This window comes from Microcaecilia unicolor, chromosome 7 (genome assembly GCF_901765095.1).
Source record: "Microcaecilia unicolor chromosome 7, aMicUni1.1, whole genome shotgun sequence".
Lineage (NCBI taxonomy): Eukaryota > Metazoa > Chordata > Amphibia > Gymnophiona > Siphonopidae > Microcaecilia > Microcaecilia unicolor.
Genome location: NC_044037.1, coordinates 18,945,366 through 18,960,840, shown reverse-complemented (window position 1 = coordinate 18,960,840; position 15,475 = coordinate 18,945,366). Strand labels below are relative to the sequence as shown.

Here is a 15,475-nt window from a genome sequence, read left to right as displayed (position 1 = left end):
GATAATTAATACATCTTCTGCCCCTAATGTATGTTAAGACTGTACGTGCTGCACTGCAGTATGTACCTTAGGGCTGAGTCTGTTTCACTCACTAGACCACACTGGAAGGTTCCATCTTTTCGTTCCTGCCAAAGCCAATGTTATACAACATGTGTATCTCATTTCATTCCAGATTTCCAGGCCCAATGAGATAGCTGCAAAGGCAAGACTGAGATGCTGAAGATGAAACTGATGATAGTGAAGCACATTGTCCATGTGCAGCATCCAAGAGCTAACAAACTCCTCAAGCTCTCTTAACGCCACTCAGATGACGTAGTCCACACTGGACTGGTGGGAATGTGTTATTACAGGCCTGACCTGTGTTTTCTTGTCCTCCTTTTTCAAGTACTGTACTGTTAAAATGTACCCCCACGATGCAGCAAATAGGAATAGACAAAGTACCTTGTCACAAGGCACAATGCTCATGTCACCTGCTAAGGCCTCTCTGAGCTCTCAGACCAGTCTCACTGCAAGATTGGAGTGTTGCTCTATGGAACTGCAAAAGGTGTTGTGCTATCTGAAAACACAAAGTTTTCTGAGCAGGAAAGCTGTCATAACTTAGAGAAGGAAGGAATGTGAATACAGACAGTACTATTTTGGGTCTATTAGTAGCGCTACTAGACATACACACAGTTCTATACCGTATGTTGGTTTTGTTTTAAATGCTTTCCTAAGGTAGCATCTCTCATCTTCAAAGTCAAGTACCACTTAAGTAGAACAAATTTCAACAGAGCATTCGTGAGCTCCAAAACAGCAGAGATTTTGAAATGGGCATTCCAGCGAGATATATTCTAATCACAAAATATAAAATAAAATTACTTCTGCCACCTTTGTTGTCTGGTCATTTTATTTTTCTAATTCTGTTGGTCTGAGCTCTAGTGTCTGCTTAACTCTTACCATTTTCTCTATTCCTTTCAGCTTTCTTCAATTTATTTTTCTGCCTGTCCAGAATTAATTCATTCTTACTGTCCAGTCTTCAATTTCCTTCTTTTTACTTTGTCAACCTACAGCTTTCCATCTCTTCCCCTCACCCTGGCTCTCCTACTCCCCAGTCTTTCACTAACTCTATCCTCTCCCCGCCCTCGTACTTTCCCTCTTCCCCGTCACCCAGTATCTCTCTTCTTTCTCCATCTTCCATCCAGTGTCCTCTCTCTCCCTTCCTATGTCTACACTTGGACCTTGTGTCCCACCTCCAGCCAGTCACTACTGCTTTTCCAAAACAGCAGCAAACAAAATATATAGCAATTGCACGCTGTCGGCTCTGCTGGTTTCTATCCCTCTAATGTCAACTTCCTTTTCTGGGGCTGGGGACCAGCAGAGCCAACAGCAAGCACATGAAGACCAACTTCACGACTGTTGAATGTTGTTTTGCCCCTGCTGCTACTGGTCTGGAGAGGCAGAAGCAGTGCAAGTGGCCATGAGAGGGAGGCAAAGAACACCCTTTACTGCATATGTCCTGAATCTACCAAGCACCACGTAACCCCTGAAGAGGTCTCACGTACCCCTTGAGTTACATGTGCCATTGTGTGGCGAGCCTATGTTCTAAGGCACTGAAGGCTTTTTTAAACTAAGATTTTCTGTGTACATTTTGATGCTGCCTTTTTATTATTTCCTATTAAGCAAGGGATTGTAAACATTTGTGGGTTGACCGAAATAACTGAAATGTAGGAAACATTTTTACTTCTTGCCGTTAAGTTTACACTCACACCTCAAGCACATTTTGTTCACTTTTTCAGTTCTAAACAAACCACTGCTCAAGTGACATGCGCAGTCTGTAATTTTTATATACTAGTAAATGCTCACAATGACAGGCAAGCGAACTAACCCATTGTAGGTTGCATGGAGACTTTGACCTGTGGCATTTTCTCCAATTTATTTTAAATGTACTAAACTTCATGCCATGTATCCTAGATTTTCTACTTCAAATTTCTCCTCAGTTGTTGCTTCTTCAAACTGAAGAACCCAAACCTACCTAACTTTGCTCATGAAAGTTATTCTAATTCCCTTAATCATTTTGGTCACTGTACCTTTTCTAATTACACTATGGGGCTCATTTTCAAAGCACTTAGGGCCCTTTACCAAGCTGCGGTAAAAGGGGCCCTGCAGTAGCATTGGCAAGTGGATTTGCCACGCATCGAGGCCCCTTTTACCTCAGCAGATAAAAGGCAGAAAAAAAAGGAAACGTCCGTGTAGTAAGTGCACATATGCCGCATGGCCGTTTCCTGAGGAAACCCTTACCGTCACCTACTTAGCAGGTGGTAACGGATCCCACGTTAATCCGGGGCAAAAAAAAAAATCATTTATTTCACGCACGCTGGAAATGGTGTGCACTGGGGGGTGGGGCGACACTACCGCTGGCTCCTGCGCTAGTGCTGGATTTGCGTGCGATGCCGCGGTAGCTCTACCACAGTGTTGTAAAAGGGCCCCTTAGACATAGATTACTATGTAACTTTGTAAGTTCAAGTGCTTTGAAAATACACCTCTATATCTTTTTTTCAGGTGTGGTCACACCGAGGAGCATTAGAGGCAATATATTAGGAAAGAAATAGGAATTATTTTTTATTTTACTCTCTAACACAGTTTGCTTTTTTGGCTACCACCAAACACAAGATTTCAACATGTTGTCCACAATAATACTGAGATCCTTTTCCTGGGTGGTGACTCCTAATGTATCTAGCTATAATTTGTTTCAGTTACTATAGACAAGTGCAAAGTAATGCACATCGAAAAGAATTTTAACTACCATTTGGATGCCCAGTCTTCCAAGGTCCACCTGCAATTTTTAACAGCTTTGAATAATTTTGTATCACTTACAAATTTGATCATCTTACTCAAATAAGCGGCTCATCACCACAATAAGTAGAGAATGACACAGGGACAAAGTTTGTCCCTGTCCCCACGGGTTCTGCCTCCATCCCCCGCCCCATCCCCATGGGCTCTGTGCTCAAACAATAATAAAACGATTAAAATATAAAAAGGAACAATATGCCGTGCAACTATTGTGTATAAATTACAAATAGAAAACAATAACAGCGAGCAGCAATAATAACCCTCCTCACCACCACCTTCTAACCCTTCCAACCCCAACAATAGCTGATTTCTACTACTCCAAGACCACTACACCTCTCTACTACCCCAAGGAATCCTAATCCACCTTGTTAAAATGTCCAGGAGTACAAAATATAACCCGTTCTGTATGCCCTAGAGGGGAGAAATACGCTCTATGAAGCACTGTCTAGCTCTTCTGCCTACCACAATCCTTCCTTCAATAGAAGATGTCTTCTTAGAAGATGTACTGGTAGCAGAATGTACAGTATCCCTCATGAAAATTTTGCTAGTTGTGGCCAGCATGTTTGCTTGTTTTTCCAAAAAATCAAAATACTGTTGTCTGCATCACTCAAACAAACAACAGTCCAGTTCATTAACAGGCTTCAAAGTAGAAAATGACATAGGGACAAAGTTTGTCCCCATCCTTGTGGGCTCTGTCCCCATCCCTGCCCCATCCCCGTGGGCTCTGTCCCCGCCCTGTCCCCACCCCGTCCCCACAAGCTCTGCCCCGTGGTTAGTGCATGTTCCCATCCCCGTGTCATTCTCTAACAATAATTTGAATAGCTTCCTTCAGCACTTCTGGACTTCCACCTCAACAGGAACAAGCCTCTATTTGGCTATCAAATGAGCCTTCCAAGGCTGCCAAGGGGAGTGGGGGGGATGGGGGGCAAGATTCCCTGGGCCCGGCCTCGGCGATCAAAAAACTGCTCTGTCAGTCATGAGTCCTTCCTGCCATGTCCTGCTTATGGGAAAACAGGAAGTTACTTCACAGGATGTAGTGAGAAGAAGGCAGAGCACCCTCTCTTGTTCGCTGCTGCGGGGGTGGGGGCAGAGGGGCCCTGAAGATTGTTTGTCCTTGGCCCAGCTTTGTCTCTGTGGCCTTGGAGCCTTCAAGTGCAACTACTCTGGGGTCCCCCCCCCAACCAGCCAAGCAACTGTAGCAGTCCATGACCAGAGACCACAATTACAACTACATCCAGAATGGAAACATTTCACCATGTCTTGGGAATTTAATTTAGGTCATGGCTGAGATCAATGATTTGTAAGTTTGTCATCCCAGTCAAGAATGTGGTACAGAATCTTGGGATGTGTATGGACAGGTTAGGGACATTTTCAGGCACATATTACAAGAGTTTCTCAGAGTATCTACTATAGGTTGCCACTGATCCAACAGATTAAACCTTACCTGGACAAGAATGCACTTCATACAGTAGTGCAAACATTGGGAACTCAGTACTGAATTACTGTAATATATTTCACATTGAACTACTGGCATCCACTTTGAGGAGACCGCAATTACTACAGAACATGGCAGCTTGCTTCTTAATGAGGACCACACAAAGGCAGATTGCACGACCATCACTTTGACGTTTTCACTGGCTTCTGGTTAGAAAGTGGACTCGTTTTAAAACTGTTAATGTTTAAGGCTTGGCATAACTAAGTTTATGTTTTTAAGGAAAACTTTGAGCTGATACTCCCAGGGTACAGAGATTTATGCTGGATGTGTCTTTTTGCACATACCACGAAAGTAATGTAAGACACACATCTTAGGAGTCAGGTTCAATCTCAGTCTCTCAAATCTACAGTTAATGCTCACCATACTACTTGAATAGGACCAAAGACAGCTTATGGTTTATTTAAAATTTAATATATCCTAGTTCACATTATAATAAGATATAAGGAAAAGAACGCCATTTTTAAAGAAGGAAAAAAAATCATGCAACAAAAGAAACTTTAAAGGAGGAAAGAAAATAATAAGCTTTAAACTTAATGGACAAAAGGAACTTGGGTCAGTGAAACCACAGTATCCTGCCACTGTTGGCTACGATATCTCCAAAAGCCCTTTAAAACACGCGATACTTAAGGACAGCATGAAATTTGGAAAAGGAAAACTCCAAGTGAAAGGGGGGGAGGGGAGGAGAGGTGGAGCATACCATAGGGATGGAGCCATGAAACAGAATGCTCCTGGCAGTCTACAATGTAGCATCAATATGAAAGCATCAATCGTTCAGGGAACAAAATTGCTTTGGTGGGGTACAACGGATAAGAGAGGCAAGGTAGGAAAGGATGGCACTTCTGAAGCTCATAAGATGTAAATGAGCTTTAAAATTATTTTCAATTAAGCCTTATTTTCTTGCTCTAAAACCTCATTTCTTGGTACTTGAGGACCTTTACTCTCTCCACATAATTCAGAGTAATTGCTTGGAACTCACATCTCTACGATCAATGTTTTGGTATTTTTCTCTTTCACAACTATGTCTCTTCCTTGCACCCAGCTTTTTAATTGGTTGGAAAATAGATATCACAGGTGATCATATCCTCTTCATTCTCAAAAGCAAACTCTGGCGCTAGAGGCTGTTAACGCCATACTAGCGCCAGAGTTTGCAGCCGACCCATGATCAGAGCCCTCGAGCGCCTGAAACAGCGCACTCGAGGGCTCTCAGCACAAGTAGCATGCAAATGCATGCTAAACAGGGCTTCTAGCGCAATTAGCTTGCAAATGCATGCTAATTGGCGCTTAACGCATTCATCCCCAATGATCAGCGACCAGCGCGCCAAAGATTGGGTCGCTGGCCGCAGCAAAATCAACGCCAGTTCCGAGCTGGCGTTAGATTTTGCGGATCATTGGGGAGGAATGGTGAGCCCTGTCCAACATGCAGTTGCATGCTGGCAGGCCCCCGTTCCCCCCCAAGGCAACAGCATACGGGACTGGAGGTCCGGTCCCCCCCCCCCCCCGACGATCCGACCCTCCCCCGAAATCTTCGTGGCCGCCTCCGGCCAAGCGTTGTCCCACCCTCCCACCAGCGCAGGGGGAGGGGGGCTGGAGGTTCAGTGGGCCTCCAGCCCCCCAAACCCCTTGTGGCCGCCTCCGGCCAAGGGCTGTAATCTATCGACGAGGGGGTGGGGCTGGAGGCCCACCCCAACTCCTCCCCCCCCCGCGTTCTCAACAAATCCCTGGTGGTCCGTGGTGACATGTAAACCCAACCTCCTCCCTACCTCCTGGCCCCCCTACCTTTTGTTGGAGGAGGGACGCAGCCTGCATGCCTCCCTCCTCTTCCTTTCGACGCCGCTTCAAAATGGCGGCGCACAGCCCCGCCCATTGCATCCTGGGATGCGCTGGGCGGGGCTACATACCATGTAAGGGAATCGCTCCCTTATATGGTATGTAGCCCCGCCCAGCGCATCCCAGGATGCAATAGGCAGGGCTGGGCGCCGCCATTTTGAAGCGGCGTCGAAAGGAAGAGGAGGGAGGCACGCAGGCTGCGTCCCTCCTCCAACAAAGGTAGGGGGACCGGGAGGGAGGGAGGAGGGTGGGGTTACGTGTCACCACGGACCACCAGGGATTTGTGGAGAACGCCGGGGGGGGGGGAGGAGTTGGGGTGGGCTGGAGGTCCACCGGACCTCTAGGCCCCACCCCCCGTCGATGGATCACAACAATTTCTGGGGGTTTGGGGGGCTGGAGACCCACTGATCCTCCAGCCCCCCCCCCCCCCCCCCGTCACAGATGGGATGGTAGGGCACTTTGTTGGGGGATCGGCAGGCCACTTTGACAGTTTGGGGCTTTTGACAGCCCAGACCTGTCAAAGAAGTGCGGGAGGATTGTGCTGAGCGCATGCTCGGGCGCAATTCTCCCGCACTTCAACATGATAATCAAAGATAATAGCGCTGCTTAGATTTGCATGCATTATCTTTGATCATCGATGCAGAAAAGCCCTGCACTGTCCCGGCGCTATTTTTAGGGCGCTGTTTGGAACAGCGCAGGGCTTTTGATCATCTGGGCCTAAGGGTCATGATCCTAGTGTTTTTCTGATACGGCAATGATGTAATGTTTGCAAAGTTACCTATGGATGACTCCTCAGCTTAATGTACAGCAGAGAAAAGGTCCAAAGTACAGAACAAAGTCCAATCATGTAACTTGAACGTCAATTCTTTCCTGAAATGACCCAACACGGGCGTGTTTCAGGGGTCAACTGAGTTGTGATTTCTTTTCTTTGGGGGGGGGGGGGGGGATCCAAGATCAGGAAAACAATCTCAAAGAAAATAAGAAAAACACGGAATGGTTAATCTTACAATTCATATTTTCTGAGGGAGGAAGGTTAATCGTTAATTGCAGCCGGTACAGTGGTAACTTAAAGGAAGTTGCTGCAGAGGGTCTTCATCTGTTCTTTTAACTCCACAAACTCTTATAATTTCCTGGGTTCAACAAATAAGTAATCAGGAAATAAAACACAAAGGAATCGCTCTAGGAAGGTCCCACCTAGGGCAATGATTCTTGGCTTAAAAGCCAAGAGTTCACACCTCCTAGTCTGCGATTCCCTTGATAAGTCAGGAAATATATTTATCTTTGAACCCAAAAAAAACTATCAGCCATATGTCGGAAATACAATTTCAAAACATTGTTCCTATCTAAACCAAAGGCAAAAGTCACTAGTAATATAACTCTCTATATAGGGTATTTTAGGAAGATTTATCATTCTCAAGTTATTTTTCCTTAATTGGTTCTCCAGAAGTTCCAATTTTTTACAAGAAACATAATTGTCCTTCATTATCAGATTAACAGATTTTCGTAGAGAAGCCATTTCCGAAATCAAAGTCTTTATTTTTTTATCTTGGACTTCCACTTTGTTAGATAAGTATTAATATAATCAGAGTTGTGATTTCTAAGGAGCAACAGAGCTTTTTCCTTTGAAGGTGACAAGTTGGATGACTGTCCCGCTTAAGACAAATAAAATGTGTTTGATCGCTCAGCAAAATGGAGACAGAATGGTCCCTTCATACTCTGATTTATAAATCAAACCCCCCTTACTGTGCCTTCTGTATAAAAATGTTCCTCATATTGTCTGTATCATTATGTAATCAGTTTAGATTGCTTCTAAATGTCTTCTATGTTATTTCTTAATATCTTAACTTTAATGACTGTGGGCTTCTTTCTTAGAGATAATTCTGTTTTCTATACTTTGAATTTTTTCTTATTTTTCCATTATCATTCATGTGTGTTCTTTGAATATAAGAGTTTAAAACACTATAAATAAAAAGTTGTGGTTTTTTTATTCCTCAAATAGCTTTTAGCTGTATGCCTTTCTATAAGAATAATGAGAAAACCTATTTGCTAGGCCAAAGATTTTTCAACAGTAGCCCTACACTTGTAGCATCAGTTAGGGTTGGGTGCAGAACCTAACACCTGTTGTGCTCCAGGCAACAACTAAAGGCATTACCACAAGGCTTAAAGGGAAAGACAACACAGCAAGACACCGACTGCAAACCTGGATCCAGCAAATAGAAGTTCTGTCATTCTGTATGTTGCTTTTAAATTTATTAGGGTGTGGGTTGACTGTAAACCTCTATGGATGATAGTTTACCAGTAAGATGGTATATACATTTTTATAAGTAAATAAATAGCTGGAAAAACCCTCCCTCCCAGCACTCCATCCTAAAGGAACGCGTATACTGTCCAAGCAGCACTGATATAAGTAACTGAAGATAGGTTCTGGAACTGAACATGGGTCTCCTGCAAGGCTGTACACAGCAATGCTACCAAGCTGCAAGATGGCCCTCGCCAGCTGCTTGTTAATCACCTTGAACTCTATTTCATTACATCTCAAATTAAATTGATGCCCAAATATCTGGAAATATTTATCCTAGTCAATTTGTACAGCGATGCTGCTAAACAAACATGTATTATATATTTACAAAAATACAAGTTTCTCCATATAGGTGTAAGATATTTGCCCAGTGCCTTCTCAGATAACATTATACAGAGAACTTTGTACTCAAGTTTCTGAAACACAATGGATACAGACAGAGCTTTAGCAACTTAAGAGTGAAAAACTAGTCTGACCATTACCAGACAACCACAAATGAAGGAATAAACATAATCGAAATGGCAGGAACCTGGATTTGATTCCTGGCTCAGGATTTCTACTTTGAGGCAGCATAATGAGAGGGAATCACAATTATCACAATGACAACCCCTAATCTTTGGATTCCAAGCCAATTATTGTAGGATCTCACAAGATGCTCTGGTGCATGGCTCAATGCCAACAATTAGCACTACCATGTCTGCACTATAAGATGAGAGGGAATACAAAGTAGGGGAAAATCTCCAGGTGATTGCAAATGAAGGCTCATGACATTTATTTATTGGATTTATTAACCGTCTTCATGAACAGATTCACCCATGGCGGTGTACAGCAGGTCCAGTTTTAACATACAACTTACAATTTTGTTAAAACAACAACAGTAAAATGGCCAAATATAAACAAATACAATACATGAGGTAAGCTTAGAAATACGTCGACAAGACAAACCATACTAGGCAGCATGGAAGAACACTCAAACAACAAACATAATACCAATAAAACACCTAATAAGCAGTGCAACATAACATTCAAATAGCATATCCTACCACACTATCACCTTGTACTTGTTCTCACCAGAGCCGGCAAACGCCTTCCGGTACTATGTAAGCCACACTGAGCCTACAAATATGTGGGAAAATGTGGGCTACAAATGCTACAAATAAATAAATAGGTAAGATGCTAATGCTTTTCTGTGCAGCTGAGGGGCCAAGTGCAGATATATAGATGGGGCCAAGATGCATAGTACAAAGTTAAATGGGATAAACAGATGGGTGGCTAAACTCAAGGCAAAATCTTTATGAGGAACTGGTCTAAGTTACAGGATGTGAGCAAGCTAGTCCAGGTATGGAGTGTATAGTCAGTCACCATATATATTAAAGGCTTGTGAGAAGAGCCAGGCTTTCACCTGCTTCTGCTTCCTGAAGTAGAGGTAGTTTCAAATTAGATGCAAGATCCCAGCCCTGGTTCCAACTTAGCTAAAAGCACAACAGAGCAGAAATAGTGTCATGTGAAAAATAAAAAAAGAAGTTTCATAGTGATGTGTTAAACAAATATGAAAAGCTAACATTCCAGCACTACAAAAGCAAGCTTGTATGTACACTTTTTTTCCTTTCAATTTGATAGAGCAAAGTTATAACCCACAGGACTTTTATACTGAATAGATCTCTAACCCCTCAGATACATCCACATATAGAGAGTTTCTAGAGCAAAGAAGTAATCAATAGAAATCAAATAAAATAAAACATGGAAAAGAAAATATGATACCTTTTTTATTGGACATAACTTAATACATTTCTTGATTAGCTTTCGAAGGTTGCCCTTCTTTGTCAGATCGGAAATAAGCAAATGTGGAAGACGACAGAATATATATGTGAAACATCCAAGCATTTCATTGACAGTCTAACAGGGTGGGAGTGGGTAGGAGGTATGCATGGGAACATCAAAGCATTTCATTGATAGAGCAAAGAAGAGTGGGGAAAACCTTATTTCACCCAAATACATTAGCTTATCAACCTTGAAATACTCATTTATCAAAGTTTCTGTAGTTATTCCAGCCCTTCTCAAAATATTTTCCTCTCAGTTAAGTATCATAAACTGAATACAAAACTTTCCTTCCCAATAGGTTTTCCTCAGCTGTACACTGACATCTACTGTACTGCTAGCCTTGGAAAAAATATCTTTCATTTTGCATTCATAGGTTGCTAAATTAATTTTTGACTGCCTCTAAAAACTACCTTGTTAAAAAAGATGTACCCTAACGATCCAACGTAAATGCCTTAACCCAGCAACACAACAAAACCAAAGCTCATACTGGACATAACTTAACTCTTCCTCCTTATGACTCACATAAAAACTAACTTTATCACAACCTCACTTTGTATTTGTTCAAACCGATATTGGCGATCGCCTCTACGGTACTATGTAAGCCACATTGAGCCTGCAAATAGGAGGGAAAATGTGGGATACAAATTTAACAAATAAATTAAATAACTTTCTGGTACCAGTTCATTTCCCCATATTTCATTCACAAAAGGTTCATAAAGCAAACATGATATTTCTGAAATCCTAACTCATAATCTGAAGAGAAAGTTAACTTGGTGTAAATTTTTTCAAGATTAAAGATACCAGGAAATATTTAGCAGCCAGATATTTGTTGGAATTCATGCAGTTTTGGTAAACATCATGAACAAGTTTCACTTATTTTTACACTGAAGGTTACGAGTAGCTCATAACTATGCCCAAATGTTACATAGGATCTGACACTTATGATCACTACAAATACCAGATGAGAACTACAACTTACACATAACAGAAGTAATAAGTATTTACTAAGGTTTATTTCCCCTTTGATAACTGTAGGAAAACAATTTAGAAAAGCAGACCCCATATCACCAGAGTGTTTCAGGGACAACACTAACAGTACGCCTGTAACATACAGAACAGAGCTTACCAATCTTTTTTGTGGGTTGGGACTCCATGATACTGCCAAATAATCATGTGACCCCCCCCCCCCCCTAGATGCAAAATAATGATGCACCTATACAAAGCGTGCCAAGGTCACAACCCCACATGTGGGTTGTGTGACCCCATTTGGGGTCCTAACCAACAGATTGGGAAACTCTGATATAGAATGGTTGTGACACCAATCATGAAGTTTAGTTTATGCAAGTCCTTAATAAACACACAAGACTCAAAATTACTCAAAGACCTACTTCCAATACTCAAGTACATCACAACAGCTATTAAAAAAAAAAAAAAGAAAATCAAACACCATCATTCAAAGTGACACACACCAAAACCAGTTCTCTGTTCACATTGCACACGAAAAAAATAACTTATTCTATGGACTAGTATATAGAAACAATACACCGGAGAAAACATGTGTGAATACACTGCTTTGCTGATCAACACAGTGCGTGTGTATATCCTTTTCCCCCTAACTTCTGATCAAAGAATTACATGCAAAGCCAGCAAAAAATCAGAATGAGATCGAAACGCCTATAGTTCTTTGACAACACAATAAAAAAAAAACTAAAGAAAGCAGCAGGAATCCCACGCATTACGCTGCTTCCTGCTTCGGCAGTCACGTCAACCTGCTACATAAACACCGGATTCATTTACAGGAGACAGAAAAAACACACAATGAAGTTGGACCAAAGAGAATGCAAAAGGCGTTGCAAGTGAACTCTCTCTCCCTCTTACACCATCAAGCGGTTCTCCTAGATTTCCTTACCCCCGGGACATCCTCCTCCCTCTCGGCACAGCCCAGGCTGCAAGTTGCCATCTCCATATAAAGAAAAAAAAAACAAGGGGGGAGGGGAGAGGTTTTGAATTGGCATAAAAGTCAACGGAGGGGGGGGAGGGGGGTGTGGGCGAACTGGGCTCTGCCGGTTGCTGCAGGAGAAAGGACAGCTCCCGGGTTGCCACAGTTCAAGAGGGGGGGGAAGGGCTTTTGGGGGGGGGAGGGGATCAATGAACACCCAGCATGGCTATGCAACAAGCAGGCAGGAATAGGGCCAAGGTGTTTTGCCAGGGACTCGTGGAGGGCACTGAACCTCGCAGAAGTTTTGGGATTATTCCCTCCCAGAATGAAAGGGCCGATGCCAACTGCTGGTCGAGCAACAAAGAAAAGCAAGACCCCCATGGGGGGAGGGGAGAGGTTTTGAATTGGCATAAAAGTCAACGGGGTGGGGGAGGGGGGTGTGGGCGAACTGGGCTCTGCCGGTTGCTGCAGGAGAAAGGACAGCTCCCGGGTTGCCACAGTTCAAGAGGGGGGGGAAGGGCTTTTGGGGGGGGGGAGGGGATCAATGAACACCCAGCATGGCTATGCAACAAGCAGGCAGGAATAGGGCCAAGGTGTTTTGCCAGGGACTGCAGACTGTGCCAGGAAGTTTTAGGATTATTCCCTCCCAGAATGAAAGGGCCGATGCCAACTGCTGGTCGAGCAACAAAGAAAAGCAAGACCCCCATGGGGGGAGGGGCTGCTGCCGCCGCCACTTACTAGGGGTCGTTGGTGAAGCGAGGGGTCCTGGGCGGCTGGTATCCGTACAGGTGACAGTAGAGCACGTCGAAGCAGAAGCAGCACATCTCGGCCGACACCACCATCTTCCTGGAGCCGCAGCCGGGGGAGAGAGTCCCGCAGCCGGGGGAGAGGGTGCTTCCACAGCCCAGGCCGTTTAGGCGGCCGCCGCCGCCGCTCCCCGGGCCCCCCAGCCCCAGCTCCCCCCGGCACTGGCTCTCGCCGCTGCAGTGGGGCCCGACCGGACCGCCCGAGCTGGACGGAGGAGAGCTGGACAATTTCTGCTTCTTCACCCCGCAGCAACCCGCCGCCATCTTGGAACAGTCCCCCACGCACCGCTTCCGACCCATCGTGTGCGTGTCAGGTCGTCTGACGTCAGCGCGTCGCACGCCGGAGGCGTGATGACAGAGCGTCAGGGGCTCCCGGATCCCGCGCCTCCTCCTGCGGTTGCTGAAGGAGACAAAGAAATAGATTGGGAAAAACTAGAAGGAGAGAGAGGAAAAAAAAGGAGGAAGCAAAAGCGACATAGAGAACAAATACAAAGAATGGTAATAAAAAGAGATCAAAGGAAAGAGAAATATAATAGAAATAGAGAACAGAAACAAACTAGATAGATATTGGATAAAAATAAAGAATTAAAGAAATAGACCAAGGGCAATGAAAGAGTAAACGCAGAAAAAGAGGACAAGAAAAAGTACAAGAGAGAGGGGGAGAACAAACAAGTCAGAGAACAAGAGAAAAAATACAACAAAGTGAGAAAAAGGTAGAACATGAAAAGCCAGAAATAAAAATAGAAGAAGAAATACAAATTGGGGAAGAAAAAGTATAGTCAAAGGTAGAAAATGAACAAAAAAAAGGGGCAGAAAGAATTGAGATTAAAACGTTAAACAGAAAAAGGGAAAAAAATAAATATATGAAATGGGAAAAAAACAAGACAAAGAAAAGAGAAGTAGAGAAAATGTACACAGAGATAGAAAGGAATGAAAAGGGTAGAGAGCAAGAGCAGAAATAAGCAAGAACATAGAAAAGTTGAGAGAAAAAACAGAAAGAGAACAATAAAATAATACCTCAGTGATTATAGCATAATTTTTCTTAAAACAGCAGTACAATAAAGGTTTATGTAGTTATATTGAAACTGAGGCTTTTATTAAAACACCAAAATCACAAGACCACTTTCAAAGGGAATATTTTGACTTCGAAATGTGCTTGAATGCCTGCTAAGCATAAGTAACTGGTTTCAAATTGTGCACCCTGTCAGCTGTGTGTAAAGCACAAAGGAAGCTCACCCTTGAAGGGAACACATGTGGACGGTAATTTTATAACAGAACACATATGAAAAGAAGTCCAAAAAAGTGGCTATTTTAAGCTATTTTGTAAAAGGCCCACATAATGTACTGATAGGCTTGGAAAATATATATTTTAAATCATTCAAATTATAGTAGTAGTCAAAAAGGGCACCCCCCCCCCCCCCCAATTTGCTTACAGTACTACACCAACCAGTCACAAGATGGGACAACAGACTTCATATAATCAATGCCTTAAAACAAGAAAATCTGTGACTTTTTTTGTGTGCAGTGACTGTTGACCCACCTTATGCATGGTCAGTGCAGTATTATAAACAAATGTATTTTGCCTCATTTGGCTACTGCAGTAATATTTATTCCAAGTCTGACTATATAGCTTGAGATTTTTGTTTTTGGAAAACTGAACACAATTTTGAGCATTTTTTCATAATTTTTTAAATGTTATTTTATAAAGGCACCTCAGATGTTTATGTGTCTTTGTAAAATAGGTTCCTGGAACCCAGCCCCTGTAGTGTGTAAATGTCAACATATACATTTCCACTTGCTTTGGAGCAGGTGTAAAAGTGTGCATGTACTATAAGGGGTCCTTTTACTAAGGTGCGCTGAAAAATGGCCTGTGGTAATGTAGGCACGTGCTTTGAGCGCGCACAGATCCATTTTTCAGCGTGCCTGCAAAAAATGCCTTTTTAAAATTTTTTTACCAAAAATGGACGTGTGACAAAATCAAAATTGGCAGGCATCCATTTTGTGTCTGAGACCTTACCGCCAGCCATTGACCTAGCGATAAAGTCTCACATGGTAACCGAGCGCTAGTGACCTACATGCATCAAATAAATATATTCCTATGGGTGTCTTTGGTGTTTAGCGCACGCTAAAAACACTAGCGTGCCCTTAGCACTGTTTTTACTTATTTATTTGTTACATTTGTATCCCACATTTTCCCACCTATTTGTAGGCTCAATGTGGTAGTAAACAAGGTCCTGGGTTCGATTCCCACTGCAGCTCCTTGCAACCCTGGGCAAGTCACTCGGAGGCCCTTTTACTAAGCCCAACGCAGGTAGGGTTACCATATGGCTCCAGAAAAAGGAGGGCAGATTGAGCCAGTATGGGTTTTACTTCCATTGCTTTCAATGGAAGCAAAACCCGGACTGGATCAATGTGTCCTCTTTTTTTCTGGAGCCATATGGTAACCCTAAACACACATC

At 43.2% G+C, this 15,475-nt stretch overlaps 1 protein-coding gene across 2 annotated transcripts in view; it reads right to left on the bottom strand.

Moving 5' to 3' along the window:
- AMMECR1 (Alport syndrome, mental retardation, midface hypoplasia and elliptocytosis chromosomal region gene 1) overlaps nucleotides 1–13,316 on the bottom strand; it is a 168,024-nt gene extending 154,708 nt beyond the window's left edge. For both annotated transcript variants that reach the window (XR_003942870.1, XM_030210047.1), the window contains exon 1: nucleotides 12,949–13,316. Coding sequence is in view for 1 of the 2 variants with exons in the window: in XM_030210047.1 (XP_030065907.1) it covers nucleotides 12,949–13,316 (368 nt within the window). In the remaining variant the exon portion in view is untranslated. The remainder of the gene's footprint in view (nucleotides 1–12,948) is intronic.
- Between the last annotated feature and the right edge of the window lie 2,159 nt (nucleotides 13,317–15,475).